Source organism: Panthera tigris, chromosome C1 (genome assembly GCF_018350195.1).
Source record: "Panthera tigris isolate Pti1 chromosome C1, P.tigris_Pti1_mat1.1, whole genome shotgun sequence".
In the NCBI taxonomy this organism is placed as follows: Eukaryota; Metazoa; Chordata; class Mammalia; order Carnivora; family Felidae; genus Panthera; species Panthera tigris.
This window is the reverse complement of record NC_056667.1, coordinates 157,425,995-157,447,101: the sequence shown is the minus strand read 5'-3', so window position 1 is coordinate 157,447,101 and position 21,107 is coordinate 157,425,995. Positions and strand designations below refer to the sequence as shown.

At 34.4% G+C, this 21,107-nt stretch overlaps 1 protein-coding gene across 4 annotated transcripts in view; it reads right to left on the bottom strand.

The window, feature by feature from the left end:
* The window catches only part of UBR3 (ubiquitin protein ligase E3 component n-recognin 3), a 234,227-nt gene that overhangs the window by 111,165 nt on the left and 101,955 nt on the right, over positions 1–21,107 (bottom strand). For all 4 annotated transcript variants that reach the window (XM_042994657.1, XM_042994658.1, XM_042994660.1 and 1 more), the window contains exons 19-22: positions 20,861–20,957; positions 6,731–6,872; positions 3,037–3,141; positions 1,193–1,366 (exon numbers count right to left, since the gene is read on the bottom strand). In XM_042994657.1, the coding sequence (XP_042850591.1) occupies positions 1,193–1,366; positions 3,037–3,141; positions 6,731–6,872; positions 20,861–20,957 (518 nt within the window). The remainder of the gene's footprint in view (positions 1–1,192; positions 1,367–3,036; positions 3,142–6,730; positions 6,873–20,860; positions 20,958–21,107) is intronic.

Sequence of the window (21,107 nt, the reverse complement as noted above, 5' to 3'; positions counted from 1 at the left end):
GAAAGGATTTTTAAAATATTTCCCTCAATAATTTGTCTTCTAAAAAGCCTTTTTGTTAAAACAGTCAAACTGCATCGGAGCTCTTAGAAATCATCTTTTAATTAAGATACAAGTCAGTTTAATGGATTTAATTTTTTTAAGCAAGCATAGAAAGGATGCTCCAATATCAACAGAGCTTTTATGAGCTAAATTATAGTATATGCTGTTTTTTAACGTCCAAATTGTTTTTCAAAGTACTCTCTACCATTATTAGAGGTAAAAGCTGCCTCTGATTAAGATTCCAATTTAATCAAAATTCTTTATGGTGTTCACAGCAAAAACATACTGTCAAAGGCAAAGAAAGTTCCTATCCATGGACTCTGCTAAGAGAAACATCTGATTCAGTGCTCTCTATCCACAAAAAAATACATTGTAAGAATAAGAGGTATTTAAATTCAGTTACTTGGCAGGTCATTTCAAGACTTTTTCATTTCTGCGTTTTAAAATTAGTTAATTAAAAGGTACATGCAATGAAAGAGCTGATTTTCAAAATGAATCCAAATGCACACTGTATTAAGATTTTTGTGGGCTTATTTTATCAAAGTTAATTGATTGCCACAGAAGCAAAAAAAAAATCTGTAAATAGGCATGCTGCCAGCAATTAAAGATTAAATTTATTTTGATTTAGGAAACATTCATTTTTAAGATATTAGTAACAATGAGAAACGCAAACAAACCCAAATGTGCTGCTTATAACTGGTCCAAAATACTAAGAAAAACCCACGAATAAATACTCAGTATTATTTTTTAACTTCAGTAGTGTGAATTTTCTTTAAGCCTAAGTCACCATATAAAAACACATACATGTTAAACTTTTTAAAAAATGTAACCATATTAAACACACACATATACACACAAATACTTCAAAGTGTTTTCCGACTTCCAGTTAAAGCCATATTGCTAGTTAATGCAAGTATCATATATATCTACCTCTCTCTGAAGAACTTTAGGCCTTCGTGAACTCTGGCAGATTAAAGGGAAAAGATGGGTGAGGCAGAAGTTGCTTAGATATATCAGAGGAAACAAAAGACAATTTAAAGTTACCTACAACCACATTTTTCTTCTGAATATCACAGGATGATCTAAACAATATACCCCGACATAACATGTAGTCTTTTCTTTTTCTTTTTCTTTTTCCCTCTTCTACACTTACATGTAAAGAACTCAGGCTGTCAGAGCTGGTACTTGCAGGTGAGTCCCTCTTCACTTCAGGAGCAGTCTCTGGAACTCTCACCCTAACATAGTTTATAAAGTGTCGCATGTTTGACACTAAGTTACTGCCAGGAAACCAACTGTCATGACAACGTTCTGGTCCACACACTGATGCCTAAAACATGAACATAATGAACATGAAACCTTGCAAAAGTCAGGTCTAAGGTACAATGGAGATGAACTAGCCCAAATAATCACCCACTGCCTGTCTTATCTCTGCATCCTTTACAGTCTCATCTTCAAATTATCAAGTGCCAATAAACCCAAATTCAAACATAAAATACAAGAATAAATTTCTTAATACTAATATAGGTAAGTCCAATTGAAGTCAGCTAACTTTCTCCTGGAAAAAAAAAAATACACTTTTCAATCTGGAAGTACTTAACAATACAGAGTATTTTTCAGTACCCATTAATAATGACTCATAATACAGTCAAATAATGCTGATTTGGACTAATTGTAAAAGAAAGTCGAAAAAAATCAACCAAAAGTCTGACCTGGCCTTAGAGAAATATCAATGATCTTTTAATATCTATGAAAGAATATACATTGACTTATCTTAGATAATAGCATACTGCCTAGTCTTTTTATTTGTTTTTTGCTGTTACAATGTTCCACAGTATTTTGTCTTTTTGGAGAAAGGAGATGAAGGGAATCTTACATTTGCAAATCAATTTGTAGTAATAACTGCTTTTATTGAAGTGATACTTCTAAAGTCCTGAAACATATTAACAACTGGTATTCTTTTTCTTCTTTTTTTTTTTTTTTTTAAAGTAGGCTTCTTGCCCAGCATGGAGCCAAATGCCAGGCTTGAACTCACAACCCTGAAATCAAGACCTGAGCTGAGATCAAGTCAAGAGTCAGATACTCAACTGACTGAGCCACCCAGGCACCTCTAACAACCTGTACAGTATTCTTTTTTCCTTTTTTTTTTTTTTTCAATTTTTTTCCCTTTTATTTATTTTTTGGGGTAGGGGGTGCGGAGCAGAGGGAGTGAGAGAGAGAATCCTAAACAGGCTCCACATTTGGCATGGAGCCCAATGTAGGATTCAATTCCAAGACCCTGGGATCATGACCTGGGTGGAAATCAAGTGTCAGACGCTCAACCGACTGAGCCACCCAGGGTGCCCCATAACTTGTATTCTTAAGTACTTTACAAATTCTCCCATATAACAATATTTACTTCATTAACGTAAAACCTTTACAGAAGAGTTTGCCACTCAAAATTAATCCCTAATCAAATGATTAGAATTTCTAGACTGAAGTCCTAACATAACATTTACTAGTAATCAATGTTATTAGCATAACTCCAAAATTGCATTAACCCCTTTTCTTAGACCTATATATGCTGAACTACAAATTTCAAATTCAGTGATTTCGTAAGTAGAGTTTAAAGTATCAGTGATACCTCTAAAAGAACATACATATATTTGAAAATTGAGGTGCCTGGGTGGCTCAGTCGATTAAGCGTCCGACTCTTGGTTTCAGATACGGTTGTGCACCATCTCACAGTTTGTGAGTCCCACGTGGGGCTCCGTGCCAGCAGTATATAGGCCTCCTGGGATCTTTTGTCTCCCTCTCTCTCTACCCCTCCCTTCATTCTGTCTCTGTCTCTCTCAAAATAAATAAACTTAAAAAAAATAAAAGAAAAAAGGGCCTTTTCCAGTAGTTCTAAGGAATAGTTAATGAGTATGATGAATCCATAAATACATTTCAAGATAACATAGTACCTTTGTTAAGGAATTTCATAACTTCAGTATCTAAAAATAAAAGAAACTTACTTACCTCTTCATCTGATTCCTCTTCAGCTGAATTTTCAAGTCCTAATTCAATCAGATATAAAACCATGCAGAGTACGTGTTCTGACAGATTTTGATGATCCATCAAAATCTTTAAAAAGGGGAAAAAATGCTTCGTAATTACTTTTTCCACAAAATATATTTCATTTAAGTATCTAAAAACATTGTTATAGATAAAAGTAATAGATAAAAGTAACAATCATACATATTTAAATAAATATACCACATGATCAGAAAGTAAAACTATATCTTGGTGAAAAGACAAACTAAAACTGAAACAATAGGTTCCTTTTCAAGATCACACAGTCTTTTAAGCAGTATCTAGGAATACTGGTTCACTGATTCCTAAAGGTAACACAATAATAGTCCATTAAATCCATTATTATAAATATACCGTATCTACAAAATAATTTAACAAGAATGTTTCGCAGCCTCATTTGCTGATACTCTTTTCCTGATGACAAAAATACCAGATAAATAAGTGTACTAAATAGGATTATTCATGCAAATGTGTTTAGCATAGCACCTGGCATATAATTGGGAGGACAATAAATGTTTACAGAATATTGTTCTTAAAATATCTCTAAAATTAAAGTTCTCAGCCTGAGTATTTTTTCAGGTTGAGTAAATGTATGTGTTAGTCTTTGGTTTATATGGGTGAGAAAGCAAAAAGGGATGCAGCTAGTTGAAAAAGAGGCTTCTCTGAGAAATTACCAATAAATCTGCCCTTATGTGGATTATACACTGCAAGTCTTACACATCTTATGCAGGATTTCAGGGCTAACTTACATCACTCATTCAACATGATGCAACAAACTACTAACCAGAAGATACCTAAAATACCTAAGAAAAAAGTGGCCTGGCAGCCATCATGTCGTCCTCATTATAAGAAAGCCATCTAGCCAAATGACGGAAGGGTAAGAGAAAGAGGTTGTTTGAGGGTGGCCTTGTCAGCTGCAGGTGAGATTACAGAGAGTACAAAAGAGAACATTCTAGGATGGGCCTCATAGAAACTGCCCCAAAGGCTGAGCAGGCTTAAAAAAAGGACTTAATCACCTAAGAGCTAATGTATTCTGACTGAAAAATAAAAAGATTTTCAGTTCATTGCCTTTCTAATGTTTATTTTGACTACTGAGAAGGCTTTTCTGTTCACCTTTTGTGTGGCATGGTGGTAAGGACCTTTTTTTAAAAAACTTGTTTTATACAAATTCTGTATATACCTAGCTATTTGACCTTGAGCAACAGATTCTGGCCTTAGTTTTCTCATCTTTAACCTGGAACAACAGACCAGAATTGTTGTGAGGATACCACAAGTTAACAACTGTAATTTGTGTGGTACAGCATGTATCAGTTGGTGTTCAACAAACAGTAGGCAGGTGGTGCACATGGTGGGAGGAGCAGCAGGAGGAGATGACGGAAGGCTGGGAGGCCCCGGACGTCATCCTTTGTAATCCCTTACTTCACAGAGAGGAAACCAAGGCTCAGCCACACACCCAGCTAGTATAAGCAACACCAAACAGATTTCAGACCTCAACTATTGCCTGTCGTTACTACACTGCCTCCTCTTGATAAATAAAACATTACTAATTAAATTCAAATAAATTTTGGCTGAAATCCTACGACATTACATCTCACAGTTTCAAATGAGTAACCTAAAAGCTAAGGAAAAAAATGACTTTCTAAGAATGATTTTCTGAGAAGTTTTCTTAACATGTTCTATATTAATGTTTTTTAACATTAAACATGGCAGGCGATGAGATGGCTCATTGACACTGATGTTTAGAAAGTTGATTTGCCAATGCAACGTCAATTAGAGTTTTTTCTATTATTATTAAAGTCAGAACAGCTATTACAAAGTTGAGATTTAAAAAAAAAACTGTTCATAATCTTGTAACAACTGAAACACTGCCTTCTATTTTTGAGAAAGCTCTATTTGTACATTAAGCAAATGAAAAGACTGAAAAATATAACTTGAAAGAACACAAATCATTTGCAGTAAGGCTCCTTTTATTTTTTTTTAATTTTTTAATGTTTATTTACTTTTCAGACAGAGAGAAAGAGAGAGAGAGAGAGAGAGAGAGAGAGAGAGAGAGAGAGAGAGAGAGACTGAATCCGAGTAGGGGACGGGCAGAGAGAGAGGGAAACACAGAATCCAAAGCAGGCTCCAGGCTCTGAGCTGTCAGCACAGAGCCTGACATGGGACTCAAACTCACGAACTGTGAGATCATGATCTGAGCCAAAGTCAGACACTTAACCAACTGAGTCACCCAGGTGCCCCACTCCTTTAATTTTTAAAACGTGACTTACTGACCTATTACTTATTAACTGATATCACAGTACTCAGCTTCAGCATCTAATTATTTAACCTCTAAAACTCAATAATTATTTCTAAAAAATAAGAATAACAAAACTTACACTCATAAGAATTTTTGTTAAAATTAAACAAAGTAAATATATATAAGGCATTTGAAACAAAATCTGGTATAGGTAAGCATCCAAAAAATGTCTATAAATACAAGTATCTAATAAAAATCTACCTTTTTTGATGAAGAAAAGAACATTTTAAATCATTTTACTGAATAATCCTCTCAGAAATTAATGAAAATAAACAATTTAAAGACGTTTTTTGAGTCACGTCTAAAATCTTAACAGAAGTAACTTAATAAGTAAGATGAAAAAGTGGTCAAGGGGTAGAGTTGAATGAATGGGGGGGTACAGAAATCTAAAAGTATTCTTTCACTACAAAGCAAACATTAAAACCAAATGTGTACTTAACTAAATGCACTAATTATTTCTTAAAGTAATTAAAAAATGTGTATATAGCAATTGGAAATCTGCATAAAAATATGCTTTCTAAAAACCTCTTTTAATTTTTCAAATTCTAATTAGGAATAAGAAACAAAAGGTTTTCTTTGTACCTAATTATGTTTATCGCATGTATAGTTACTTCATTGATATCTATAGTTATTTTATCTATACACAAGTATACAGTTCTTCCATCTTTCATCTCTAATACGTAACAGATCATAAATATGCCTGTTATATATATACACCTACTGCACAATATTATGTATACAGTTTCTGAGTACATAGCTAATGTTAGCCAAATATATAAATAAATCTCTTCTATACAAGAAAACCCAAGAATAAAACAAATTCTAGGTAACAAGAGAGCAAAAGTATCTTTTTAGTTTAGAAGGTATTTACCAAAGCAAATTCTTAATGCTGCCACACATAAAACCATTCAAATTCCTCCATGTTGCATTCCTAATCAGAGGGAAAAAGCCAAGAAAACAACCCTAAACACAGGGTCACTGGCCCTCATCGCTTAGTTTTGTCATTTTAATGGATTCTGGTAGTCGTTTGGTACCTATTGTTTATTTCACCCTCCTGTCGTTTTATAGTATTTTACCTTTTGTTCTACAGGAGCCATAAATAAATATTCCTATCTGAAACGGGGTAACATGAAATAGTTTCCCACAAAGAATGGTGTATCTATTCCGTTTTCAACTTAGAATTCACATATATGCGATTATGACATATCTTCATACATCTTTAATGTATAAATACGCTTTGCTTTATGAGTGCTACTTTTATGCAAATATTATGTTAACACTTTTATTTGAAAATTATGGAAATAAATTATAATCTGAGTCTTTCTATTCAAATTACTACTGTACCTTGTAAAGCAGAGTGAATAGCACAATGTGTAAAGTTTTACAGTGCAAAAGTCTCATGAGACCTTTATAGCTGGGATGGAGTGGTGTCCTTTTCTTATAGGGAGGCCAGGGATTTCCAGGGAACTTTCCACTCTGTTTTAAACTGTAAAAAGAAAGCAAAACAAAAATTAGATGATAGATTCAAAATTAAACTATGGTTTAAATAGTGATTTATAGATACTAATTTTTGGTCATATTTTTCTACGCAGTACTATTTTAATCAAATTGCTCAAAAATGCCAAAAAGACAAACATAACTATTTTCTCACAATAAACATAACTATTTTCTTTTTGTATCAGATAAAAATGAATACAGAGTCCCTAAGCTGACAACTAGAAAAAAAAAAAAATGTGAATAGGAAATGTTAACAAAAGGAAATAAACAGAAAGAATACAAAATAAACTACTCAACAAAGAAATTTCCAGTTGAAACAACTGGAAAAAACAAAAACAAAAAAAACCAGATAACCGAAAAACTATCCCACTTAGAAACAGCTGGGAAAGCTGGTTAAAATATAAAATGTAATTTTTTTAATGCATATTTCAACTCACAAAAAAGAAAGTGAACTTCCCAAGTTACCAGAAAAAGAAGGAATTAACAATGAGCACTAAATACGTGTTTAGTGATGGTTTCAAGTCCTTGAGTAGGCAGATCTCAAGCTATTGGAACTGAGATTCCATATAAAGCTGACACTTTTGAAAAGCTTCACCCTCAATGAAACGATAACTCACTAGGAGAAGTAAGAGAGCTTGTCTGTCTCTTCTGTGATGGAAGAACAGCCTCCCCAGGAAGAAACTAACAATGATTTGTATACAAATCACAGCAGACTCAAAGATACAAAAGGCAAATTTTGAGAGAATTACACAGAGAAACTGACAAATTCACAATCATAATAGAAGACATTAACATATTTCTGACAGAAAGCCCAAGAAAAAAAAAATTGGTAAGGATTTTCAAGATTTTTAACAACATAATTAACAAGCTTGAACCTAAGACAAATATAGAACATCCGATAATTAGAGAACACATATAATTTTAAGTGCACTTAGAACATTTATGAAAATTTACAAAATACTAGGATTGAAAGTAAATTTCAGAAAATACCAAAAGAATGGATATATGGGCCACAACCACTTGTCACAAAGCAAATAAAACTAGAAATCCACTACACGATAACTCAAAACTTCAGACATGCAGACATTTTATAACATGATGTTCTTATACATTCAGACATAATTATAATCATAAGAGAAAAAATTTTAAATTAGAACCTAAACTATAGAGAAAAAAAATCGTGGAATACAACTATAGCAGTACTTAGAAGGAAATCCCCAGCATTAAATGCATGTTTTTGGGGGCGCCTGGGTGGCTCAGTCGGTTAGGCGTCCGACTTCAGCTCAGGTCACGATCTCTCAGTCTGTGAGTTCGAGCCCCGCGTCAGGCTCTGGGTTGATGGCTCAGAGCCTGGAGCCTGCTTCCGATTCTGTGTCTCCCTCTCTCTCTGCCCCTCCCCCGTTCATGCTCTGTCTCTCTCTGTCTCAAAAATAAATAAAAACATTAAAAAAAAAAACCATAAATGCATGTTTTTGTAAAAAGTCAAAATCTAAGTGTCTAAGGGAGAAAATCCAAACTAAATTGAAAGAAGACAGTAATAAGGAAAAAAGAACAAAATGGACTACAAGGGGGAAAAAGAAGTAACAACAAAACCAAATGCTTGTTCTTAAAAAAATAGTAAAACTGACAGTCCTCTGATAAGACTAATCAAGAATAAGAAACAACAAACACAAATAAATAATAGAAATAAACAGGCAAAGACAATTTTTTTATTATATACTTAAAAGACAATAAAAGATTTCTTAGAAATATATAACTTGACAATCCCTCTCAAAAAGGAGTAAAAATTCTAAGACTATAAGCTTTAAAGAAAGTGAAATCAGCTTTAAATTACACCTCCTTCAAAAATAAAACATCAGGCCCAGGTAGTTTAAAAGGTAAGTTCTATCAAAACTTCAAGAAACATTCACATAAATAAGAATGAAGTTGGACCACTATCTCACACCATATGTAAAATTAATTCAAAATCTATCAAAGACTTAAATATAAGAGCTAAAACTATAAAACCCTTAGAAGAAAATAGGCATAAGTCTTTGTAATCCTGGATTAAGCAATAGATATGATACCAAAAGCACAAGTAACAAAAGGAAAAAACAGATAAATTAAGCTTCACTAAAATGAACTTTTGTGCTTCAAATGACATTCAAAAAAGTGAAAAGACAAACCACAACCCACAGAATAGTAGAAAATGTTTACAAATCATATTTCTGATAAGTAAGTATTCATAATACATAAAGAGCTCTTAAAACTCAATAATAAAAGTTAATACAATTAAAAATGGGCAAAGGATCTGGACAGTTCTCCAAAGAAGATAAACAAATGGCCAATAAACAAATAAAAATATGCTCAACATCATTAGCCATCAGGGAAATGTAAATCAAAACTACAATGAGATACCAGTTCATACCCACAAGGATTACTATAATCAAAAAGACAGATAACAAGTGTTAGTAAAGATAAGGAGAAATTGGAACCCAAATATACTGCTAATAGGAATACATAATGCTGAAGCTGCTTTGGTAAACAATCTAGTAGTTCCTTAAACAATTAAACACAGAGTTACCATAAGGCCCAGCAATTCCACTCACAGGCATACACTCAAGAAAAATGAAATATGTCCACACAAAATTTTATACACAAATGTTCATAGCAGTATTATTCATAATAGCACCAAATATCCATTAACTGATGAATGGACCAATAAAAGTGGATATCCTCAGAATGGAATATTACTTGGCAATAAAAAAAAATGGTATTGATACATGCTAGAATGTAGATGAACCTTGAAAACATTATGCTAAGTAAAAGAAGCAAGTCACAAAAGACCACATTGAATTCCATGTATATGAAATGTCCAAAACAGGTAAATCCATAGAAACAGAAAGTAGATTAGTAGTTGCCTAGGGAATGTAGGGTTGGGGAAAATGCGTGGTAATTGCTAATGAATAATGAGGGTTTATTTTTAGAATGATGAAAATTTTCTAAAATTATTATGGTGACAGTGGCACAACTCTGTTGAATATAGTAAGAACCACTAACTGAATAGTACTTTTTAAATAGGTGAATTGTACTGTAGGTAAAATATATCTAAATAAAACTGCCTAAAACAATTTTTTTAAGAAACAGATAATCTCCAACTCCTGACATAAATTTTAGAAAATAGCAAAAAGATAAAAGATACACAAATAATTCTATGATGCTAATACAACCCGTTACCAATATGAAAACAACATGATTTTAAAAATGTATAAGACTATCTTCTAAGATGGGGCATCTGGGTGGCTCAGTAGGTTAAGCATCTGACTCTTTACTTTGGCTCAGGTCGTGATCTCACAGTTCGTCAGTTCAAGCCCCACATCAGGCTCTGCACTAACAGCGCAGAGCCTGCCTGGGATTCTGACTCCTTCTGAAAATACATAAAGATAAACTTAAGAAAAAAAAAAAAAAAAAAAAAAAAAAGACTATCTTATAAGACCAAACTCTTACAAGTATAATGGGGGAAAAAAATGTTTAAATCAGTAAACCACATCAAGCAATATTTTTTTAAGTGAATAATGACAAGATTGGGTTTTTCTCAATAATGCAAAGATATGTGGATTGTATACCATCATCTACAGAGATGCAAGAAAAGCACTTAATAAAATTAAAAACTCAATCATAATAAAAAATCCTGGTAGGCTTGCAATAAAAAAGAATCTCCTCAATCTGACAAAAGGTAACTACAAAACTACTAAAGTAAACATTGTATCTAATGGTGACACATGAAAAGTGTTAGAAACAAGAAGTCTTTTCATCACTGCTATTATTATGTATTATAGTTGAGACTAGCCAGCAAAGACAAGAGAGTGTGTAAAAAACAAACAAAATCATCATTATTCCCAGATAATTTAATGGCCCACATAGAAAATCTTTGTGTGAAAAACAGAGACAAAATCCCAGATAATTTAATGGTCCACATAGATAATCTTTAAAAATCTACAAATTATTAGAACTAATAAAAGCCCCAAAATCAATTGCATTCTTATTCATGAGAACAAAAAGAAATGATAATTATAGGAAATATACCATATATCTATAAAAATTATAAGATAATTCGACTTATAAGTCTAATAAAAGATACCAAAACATTCTCAATTTTATGGAAAGAAATTTAAGACAACCTAAATAAATGGAGATACACACTATGTTCATACGTGGGAGAACACATTACTGTTAGAATGGCATTTCTACTGACTAATGAATGAATAAAGAAGATGTGGTATGCATATATAATAGAATATTACATATCTGTAAAAAAGAATGAAATCTCGCTATTTGCAATGACACGAATGGAGCCAGAGAGCATAATGTTTAGTGAAATAAGTCAGTCAGGGAAGGACAAATACCATATGATTTCACTCATATGTGAAATTTAAGAAACAAAACAAACAAGCAATGGGGGTGGGGAAAGTAAGAAAGAGAGAGACAACTCAAGAAACAGACTCTTAACAGAGAACAAACTGATGGTTACCAGAGGGCAAATGGATGGGGGGATGGGTGAAATAGGTGATGGGGATTAAGGACTGTACTTGTTGTGATGAGCATAAAGTGATGTATGGAACTGCTGAACCACTATATTCTACACTTGAAACTAATATAACACCATACGTTAACTGGAATTAAAATAAAAACTTAAAAAAGAGATGGCATCTCTATCAAATTAATCTAGGAATTAATGTAGATAATTTCAATCAGTACAATTTCAATCAAAACCCAACATGTTTCATCATTAAATTTGATATGATCATAAAATTCTAGGCAAAGGGCCAAGAATAAACAACTTATAAATAGAAGAGAGGAGGAGGAGGAGAAGAAGAGTAGGAAGTGGTGGTGGTGGTGATGGTGGAGGAGAAGGAGGAAGAGGAGGAGGAGGAGAAGGAGGAGGAGGAGGAGAAGGAGGAGGAGGAGGAGGAGGAGGAGGAGAAGGAGGAGGAGGAGGAGAAGGAGGAGGAGGAGGAGGAGGAGGAGGAGGAGGAGGAGAAGGAGGAGGAGGAGGAGGAGGAGGAGGAGGAGGAGGAGAAGGAGGAGGAGGAGGAGGAGAAGGAGGAGGAGGAGGAGAAGGAGGAGGAGAAGGAGGAGGAGGAGGAGGAGGAGAAGGAGGAGGAGAAGGAGAAGGAGAAGGAGAAGGAGAAGGAGAAGGAGAAGGAGAAGGAGAAGGAGAAGGAGAAGGAGAAGGAGAAGGAGGAGGAGAAGGAGGAGGAGGAGGAGGAAGGGAGGGAGGGAGGAAGGAAGGAAACAATATTTGTGATAGTACGGCATTAATTTACAGAATGAACAAAAGAGAAATAGGTCTATATACATGATACCTGATACAGTCAACTGACTTTACTCACAGTAGTTATGCTCTATAAAGTCACCACAAACACCACAAACACCACACTGAATTATTGCTCCTAGGAGAAATACAGAATTAGGTTCCTGCAAATCTGGGGTCAATTTTGTTAATCAAAATTCCAACTTACATTATATTTGCCAATGTCCTTGCAAATCAAGACAGTCCCATCAACACTGAAAACCTGCTCTGAACATAACCCTTTTCTGTAGAACTCTTAGCAAGTATTTTTAAAATTCTTCCATCTCATGAACTACAGAGCCTGCCTTGCCTGCAAATTTAACATTTTTCACAGTATATTACCTTTTGAAACGTGCAAGCCAGCCAGCACTAGCAAAGTAGGGCTTACCTTTTTTCTGACCCTTGCTAAACATGACAGTAATTTCTTTGGCTTGCAGTCTCATAACAATGTTATCCTCTACACCTTTTATCAGTCACCATCTCATGAGTCCACAAATTTAGATTTTCAGCTTTTCCATAGCTGCATTACACACTACAGTTGTTATTTTAGCCCCTTTTGGAATGACCCCGTGTACAGATCAGTGAATTTCCTCTACCTTTTTCTGGATGTACCATATTATTGATTCACTACCACTGAACTCTCAGCTAACAACATTATAACTCATGACTGAATGAAGATTAATCTAACAACGAATTTTCTCTGTAAGGCACATCAAAGCCTTCTTGCCCTCAGGAATACCAGACAGCACTTCAGCTACATTTGGGAACCATTTTAAATAGTAAACAGGACAAAAATGCAAAAACAGTTCTAAAAACACTACAAAAAGGACACTTGTTTAAAGTATGAGCACTGAAACAAGAGGACAGAACTTTGCTCTGTTCAACCTCAGCTAGGTGCACTCTTCATGTCCGCACACACCTGCAAATACCCAGGAGAAAGCTTTAACAAATACCCAGGAGAAAGTATTAATCTGGGGTTTAAACTTTAGCAAGTAGCCAAATTTGCAAATAATGAGGATCAAGTGTTTATGACAAAATTAGCATATTAATAAATCATTGACAAAGGAATGAACTGTTCAATAAATGATCCAAAAGCAACTGGTTTTCTATAAGAGAAAAATAAATGAATAAATAAATCACTACTTCACAAACAAAAATCAATTCCAGGTGGGTTACAGATCTAACTATAAAAAGTAAGACTTGGGGTGCCTGGGTGGCTCAGTCGGTTGAGTGTCCGACTTTGGCTCAGGTCATGATCTCACAGTTTGTGGGTTCGAGCCCCGCATCAGGCTCCGTGCTGACTGCCTGCTTGGAGCCTGTGGCCTGATTCAGATTCTGTGTCTCCTCTCTCTGCCCCTCCCCCACTCACACTTTGTCTCACTCTGTTTCTCAAAAATAAATAAATGTAAACAAATTTTTTTTTTAATAAATAAAAAGTAAAACTTGAGACCGAATGAACTTTAGACAACCTAATAGAAAAACTGGCAAAGAATAATGTATACACAGTTCTCAGAGCAAGAAACATGTATACACAGTTCTCAGAGCAAGAAACATGAAGAGAAATTAATAGATTTTTTTAAAGCTCAACCTCGAGGACCTAGTAATCCAGAGAATGCAAATTAAAGTGAGCTACACATTCAGCTCTTGAAGCTAAAATCAAAGAATGAACATAAGTATTTAATTTTACTTGCACCCAAAACTCCAACAGAACTATGATAATGGTATTTTTTAAAGGATGAAAACCACAACGATGGGGAAAATCAGAAAAGAAAAAAAATGCAAAATTTTGTTAATTGGAAAGGAAATGAGTGCATGGTAACTCAACTAGTAGACCTAAGAAAGCCAAATCACAAGAAGGCAATTGGGAAAACTGAGAATCAATCCAAGTAACACTGCAGAATCCTCAAAAGGTCAGAAACTGACAGCACCTGGTACCTCAGTAGTAGATAGGGAGTAAGAAGTGTTTCTCTCCCACTCCAACAGAATTCTGACTGGAGAATTCATCTCTGGAGAAGGTAAAACACAAGCACAGTTAAAGGAAGGAGGATGGGGAATTAAAGCCACAGTATTCACTTCTGATTCAGAGCCAGGCCTTTGTCTCCTCCCATTCAGTTCACAGAATAATGGCAGTCAAACCATTACCTTCTGGGCAATATATGAAAATACTTCTCTAAGGACTCTTTCTAGACCAAAAAGAAAGTTCTAAAGAGACTAACATAAAGGCTCTCAACACACCTGCCTGCCCAAATCACCCTACATTAAAACTCAGGATCTACAAGCTACACCAAGGTACTCCGAGCTCTTTATCAAGAGCAGCCAGAATGATCAGACATCTGAAGAACGCTTCTAATATGGAAGCCAGAGACCAAACAACAGAAAACTGAATTTAGAATAAACAGATACTATGTAAATGGGGGGAAAAACTAAAAAACAAAAAGATATATATCATTAATATACCAGAGAAATGAGTTGCATCTATGATTCAAGATGAGAAAGACATAAAACTAAGTTTAAAAAAAAAAAAAAGCTGGTTTCTATATACTATTATAGTAGCTATTTAAAAGCATAATTTTCAAAAAATCTCAATACCTTATGATAAAATATTTCAACTATTCTATTTCATTTAGCTTAGATAAGCATGTTTAGTGTTCATTTTGTTTCTTTGTTTGCTAGCTCCTAGATATGTAGCACCTAGATTAATAAAGTATTCCAAAATAAAGGTTATATATTTGTTCAAGGCAGCAGGTAATACATCACTTTGACTGCTCTTTTCAAAAGCATTAATAGAATAATGCAAATGAAAAGCTACATGACAGCAAAAAATTTCCAAGTGATTCAAACCAACACCTAATTATTGACTAGGTTGAAGCAAAAATGATATGTATATAAACTCATACATCATACTTTCAAACATGGGCCAGCAGTCATTAACCTTCAAGATGGGAGATGGGAAGCAATAGAAATATCAAAAATTATAGTTGAAAAAACTTACTTTCCAGCTGAATTTAAAACAGCCACTGTAGAAAAATCACATTTGCGGGTTGGAAAAGGCCTAGACAATAGTTCCAATACTGCCATTAAAAAACATTTTCACTTAACTTCTTTGGGCGACAATGTCCTCATACATAAAATACAATATTGATGGTTTTCCAACTGCTGGGTTTGTGTTTGTGTTGTTGTAGTCTTGTTTTTGTTTTCCTTTTAAAAGCTGAACTGCCCACTAAGGGGTATTTGGAAAGGAGTGAAGAAAGCAGTATGAGCCACCTCCATTCTCTTTAGGCTTTCTCTTGCTGTTGCCCAACCTGCTCTTCCAGTGATGGCCCCAGAGACACTTTGATGCAACCTGGATAGTAGATCTTAAAGGCCTTTTCCAGCAACAAGATCCTAAGATTCTAAACATCTAACCATTACATACAGCAAATGGCTTGTTTTCACCTAAACAGCACAAAAATTTAAAGAAATTTATTTTTCATTAATTTAGCAATTACTAACCGCCTAAAAAGGGCCTAGCACCAAGCTTGATTTTAAACACATAATAGTGTCAATTTATCCAATCATTTTTCACCATAATTCTTCACAAGGATTTTCTACTGCCTTCTTGCAAATAAAAAACGATCATACTCAGTAAAATCAGTTTAGCCACTTCTTGTCCCTTACAAGTAAAAGAAAATGAAAATGACCAGGAAGTCCTACCATTTAGGGTTATTTCCCGTTGTGCTCTAATAAGAACTGAAACAGTCAACTATACAGTCAAATATACAGCAAATAAAAGGTATCACATGAAGAAAGCAGATGCTATTATTTCACATACAAAATAAATTTCAAAACAAAATTAAGGTTTACATAAAAACTAATACATTTACTCATGAGTATGATATTTAAGTACATGAAATGTTATCACATGAATATAATAGTTTATACATAAATTAACTTATAAGAAAATGATTAAAGAGTTTTAGCCTGAAGCTATAGAGTACATTTATTTGTCCTTTGTTATTACTGCTTTATTTAAATATACATTTCTTGGGGCGCCTGGGTGGCTCAGTCAGTTAAGCATCCAAATTCAGCTCAGATCATGATCTCACAGTTTGTGAGTTCAAGCCCTGTGTAGGGCTCTGTGCTGACAGCTCAGAGCCTGGAGCCTGCTTTGGATTCTGTGTCTCCCTCTCTCTCTCTGCCCCTCTCCTGTTCACCTCTCTCTCTCTCTCTCTCAAAAATATACATTAAAAATTTTTTAATAAAATAAAATACATATTTCTTTTAAAACAGAGATTTCCAAACTGCCAAGAAACATCACTGCACTTCAGAAATTACTAAGAAATTATAAAGATATTGTACAGGAAGGAACTCAAAAGCCCAATGGGGGACGTGAGAGAATTAGAAAAAATATGGAGAACAAAACAGGAAAGAGGAAAAATTAATAAAAATAGCTCTGAAGATACGGTCTTCTATGACTATGTGAAGTGGGTATAAATCAAACTATGATCTGGTTCTAAGCAATAACACAAAATATGTTACAAAAGACAAGATACCAGAAAACAAAAAAAAGGATACCTCTATGTCAGTATGGGTCTAAACCAGCTTTCTCAGTCTTGACACTAATGATATTTGGGGCCAGATAATTCTTGTTCAGGGGGACATATCTAGCTAGCTTCTACTAGATGTCAGTAACAACCGCCCAAGTCTTCAGACAATGCCAAATGTCCCCTGAAGGATAAAAATCACTCCTGGTTGAGAACTACTGGTTCTCAATGAAGGAAATTAAGTGCTCGGAGCAATTAAGTCTGCTATGTGAAAAATAAAAGATACAATGCTGTTTGCTTTACAGAGTGCCTGGCATATAACAAGCATTCAATAAATATGTATTGTTAATAAAATTTCCCCTTTAAAACTGATTGCATTAAGTATTTAATGGCTCCCTGAAAACTTTGAAAGTTTGAGCCCAATCCCAGTCCAAATTTCTATTTATTACAAAGTTTAAAAAAAGCAATAAAATTTACTATATACATACTCTTTATATATTCAAATGACTAGCCACCACTACCACCCCCTGAAAAAGGCAGAGCCACTTAAGACCACAGTGTTTATGTCACATTAGGCTTTCCATGCAAATGCTTCCTCCCGTCCATCTTTTTTCAAGATGAACTACTCCAATTTATTTATTCAACGAATATATTCTGAATGCCTACTATGTGCCAGCACTGAAATAAGCACTAAAGATGTAAAGGGAGAGACAAAAATATCTTCCTTCAAGGAACTAAGAGTCTAGTAAAAGCCTACAAGTAAACAAATAGGTACAAAACCATATAAAAAGAAGTTGTTAAGAAACCAGAGTACAGAGAACCTGAGACTACCTCTTCAAGGGTTTTATTTTTTTTATTTTTTTAATTTTTTTTTTCAACGTTTATTTTATTTTTGGGACAGAGAGAGACAGAGCATGAACGGGGGAGGGACAGAGAGAGAGGGAGACACAGAATCGGAAACAGGCTCCAGGCTCCGAGCCATCAGCCCAGAGCCCGACGCGGGGCTCGAACTCACAGACCGTGAGATCGTGACCCGGCTGAAGTCGGACGCTTAACCGACTGCGCCACCCAGGCGCCCCTCTTCAAGGGTTTTAAAGAAAGGTAAAGAGAGATGCTGATGGCTGAACTATGCGTTGTTTTTTGTTTTTGTTTTCTAGGGGGTAGGAAGGGTATACTAAAATTCTATACTATAAACTTTCTTCAGATAGGTCTCTGATGGATCATAAATTCAACATGTATCTATTACTACACTGTCTTGGCAAAAAAGAAGTTTCAATTATACCTAATATCTACACTTAAACTTTGACAAATACTTTCTCAAGATCAAAGACATTTACATCACTTAAAATTTGTTTTTATGAGAATGCAAGCTGGTGCAGCCACTCTGGAAAACAGTATGGAGGTTCCTCAAAAAACTAAAAATAGAACTACCCTACAACCCAGCAATTGTACTACTAAGCATTTATCCAAGGGATACAGATGTGCTGTTTCAAAGGGACACATGCACCCCCATGTTTATAGCAGCACTATCAACAATAGCCAAAGTATGGAAAGAGCCCAAATGTCCATCAATGGATGAATGGATAAAGAAAACGTGGTATATATATACAATGGAGTATTACTCAGCAATCAACAAGAATGAAATCTTGCCATTTGCAACTACGTGGATGGAACTGGAGGATATTATGCTAAGTGAAATTAGTCAGAGAAAGACAAAAATCATATGACTCACTCATATGAGGACTTTAAGAGACAAAACAGATGAACATAAGGGAAACAAAAATAATATAAAAACAGGGAGAAGGACAAAACAGAAGAGACTCACAAATATGGAGAACAAACTGAGGGTTACAGGAGGGGTTGTGAGGGGGGGATGGACTAAATGAGTAAGGGGCACTAAGGACTCTAGTCCTGAAATCATTGTTGCATTATATGCTAACTAATATGGATGTAAATTTTTAAAAATAATAAATAAATAGATAGATAAATAAATAAATAAATAAATAAATAAATAAATAAATAAAATTTGTTTTTAAAATATTTAACATATGCTTCAGAAAAGCACAGATAATGGCACAACAGCAGACACTCAGATCAATGGAACAGAATAGAGAACCCAGAAATGGACCCACAAACGTATGGCCAACTAATCTTTGACAAAGCAGGAAGAATATACAATGGAATAAAGACAGTCTCTTCAGCAAGTGGTGCTGGGAAAACTGGACAGCGACATGCAGAAGAATGAACCTGGACCACTTTCTTACACCATACCCAAAAATAAACTCAAAATGGATGAAAGACCTAAATGTAAGACAGGAGGTCATCAAAATCCTCAAGGACAAAGTAGGCAAAAACCTCTTTGACCTTGGCCACAGCAACTTCTTGCTCAACACATCTCCAGAGGCAAGAGAAACAAAAGTAAAAATGAACTATTGGGACCTCATCAAAATAAAAAGCTTCTGCACAGCGAAGGAAACAATCAGCAAAACTAAAAGGCAACCAACAGAATGGGAGAAGATATTTGCAAATGACATATCAGATAAAGGGTTAGTATCCAAAATCCATAAAGAACTTATCAAACTCAACACCCAAAAAACAAATAATCCAGTGAAGAAATGGGCAAAAGACATGAATAGACACTTCTCCAAAGAAGACATCCAGATGGCCAATGACACATGAAAAAATGCTCAACATCACTCATCATTAGGGAAATACAAATCAAAACCACAATGTAATACCACCTCACACCTGTCAGAATGGCTAACATTAACAACTCAGGCAACAACAGATGTTCGTGAGGATGCAGAGAAAGAGGATCTCTTTTGCACTGCTGGTGGGAATGCAAACTGGTGCAGCCACTCTGGAAAATATGGAGCTTTCTCAAAACATTAAAAATAGAACTACCCTACGACCCAGCAATTGCCCTACTAGGTATTTATCCAAGGGGTACAGGTATGCTGTTTCGAAGGGACACATGCACCCCCATGTTTATAGCAGCACTATCAACAATAGCCAAAGTATGGAAAGAGTCCATATATCTATCAATGGATTAATGGATAAAGAAGATGTGGTGTATATATGCAATGGAGTATTACTCAGCAATCCAAAGGAATGAAATCTTGCCATTTGCAACTATGTGGCTGAAACTAGAGGGTGTTATGCTAAGCAAAATTAGTCAGAGAAAAGACAAATATCATATGACTTCACTCATATGAGGACTTTAAGATACAAAGCAGATGAACATAAGGGAAGGGAAGCAAAAATAATATAAAAACAGGGAGGGTGACAAAACAGAAGAGACTCTTAAATATGGAGAACAAACAGAGGGTTACTGGAGGGATTGTGGGAGAGGAGATGGGCTAAATGGTTAAGGGGCATTAAGAAATCTATTCCTGAAATCATTGCTGTGCCATATGCTATTTGGATATAAATTTTTAAAAATATGTAAAATAAAATAAAAACTTCAGCAACAACAAAAAAAAAACTTAAAAAAACCTAATAAAAAAAGAAAAGCACAGATAAAACATGGTATCATATGATGTTCAGCAATATAACATTAAGGTTTAAAAATTGGTGGAAACAATACATTAAAAAATAGTCTATAACAATAACAAAAATGAATACTTCATTAAAAAGATATTCTTCAAAACTTTTTTCTGCAATCATCAACATTTTAAACCACTTTGTTAAATATTTACAAATAAAATTCATTTTTCTTTGGCTATTTTCCCAGTTGTGAAAAACACAGCAATATTATGAAACTTTTGGTAGATACCCATCATCTCTGAGATCAGATAATTTTATTCTCTTAACTTGTGCCTCCTCTACTGGTGTGAAAGCAGAACAACACAAAACCAAGTTTTGCATTCCACCAGTCAAACAGCAACTAAATAAGTTTGTTATTTTTTTAGTCTATTTGTGACATTATAATATTTATCAGATTTTGGATCAAGATCTTGAGACCATAAATATATGGCAGATTTTTTTTAAATCTTAAAATATTATTTTCTCCTCTAAAGATTGAGAGTATACTTTAATCACTGCATATAACATTTGTGTTATAACTAAAGTTTTTCTACATAAATATAAAATATCCATTTTATACTAGCATAACAGACTTACAATGCTGTATATCTGTCCATTGCAGACTGCACGTCTCTACGGTAAACTGTTCGAAGAATGACCATGACGGGGTCAAACTCCTGATCCCAGACTTCAGCTATTATTCAAAAGAAAGTAGAAACAAAACACTGACTTCTCAGGAACAAGGTCAATTTCTGATGACTAATTACATTTAAGTATATTTTAAATTTATAAGATGGGATAGTTTAATTGGATCATATATTTGCTTTAATAAGCTTGATATCAT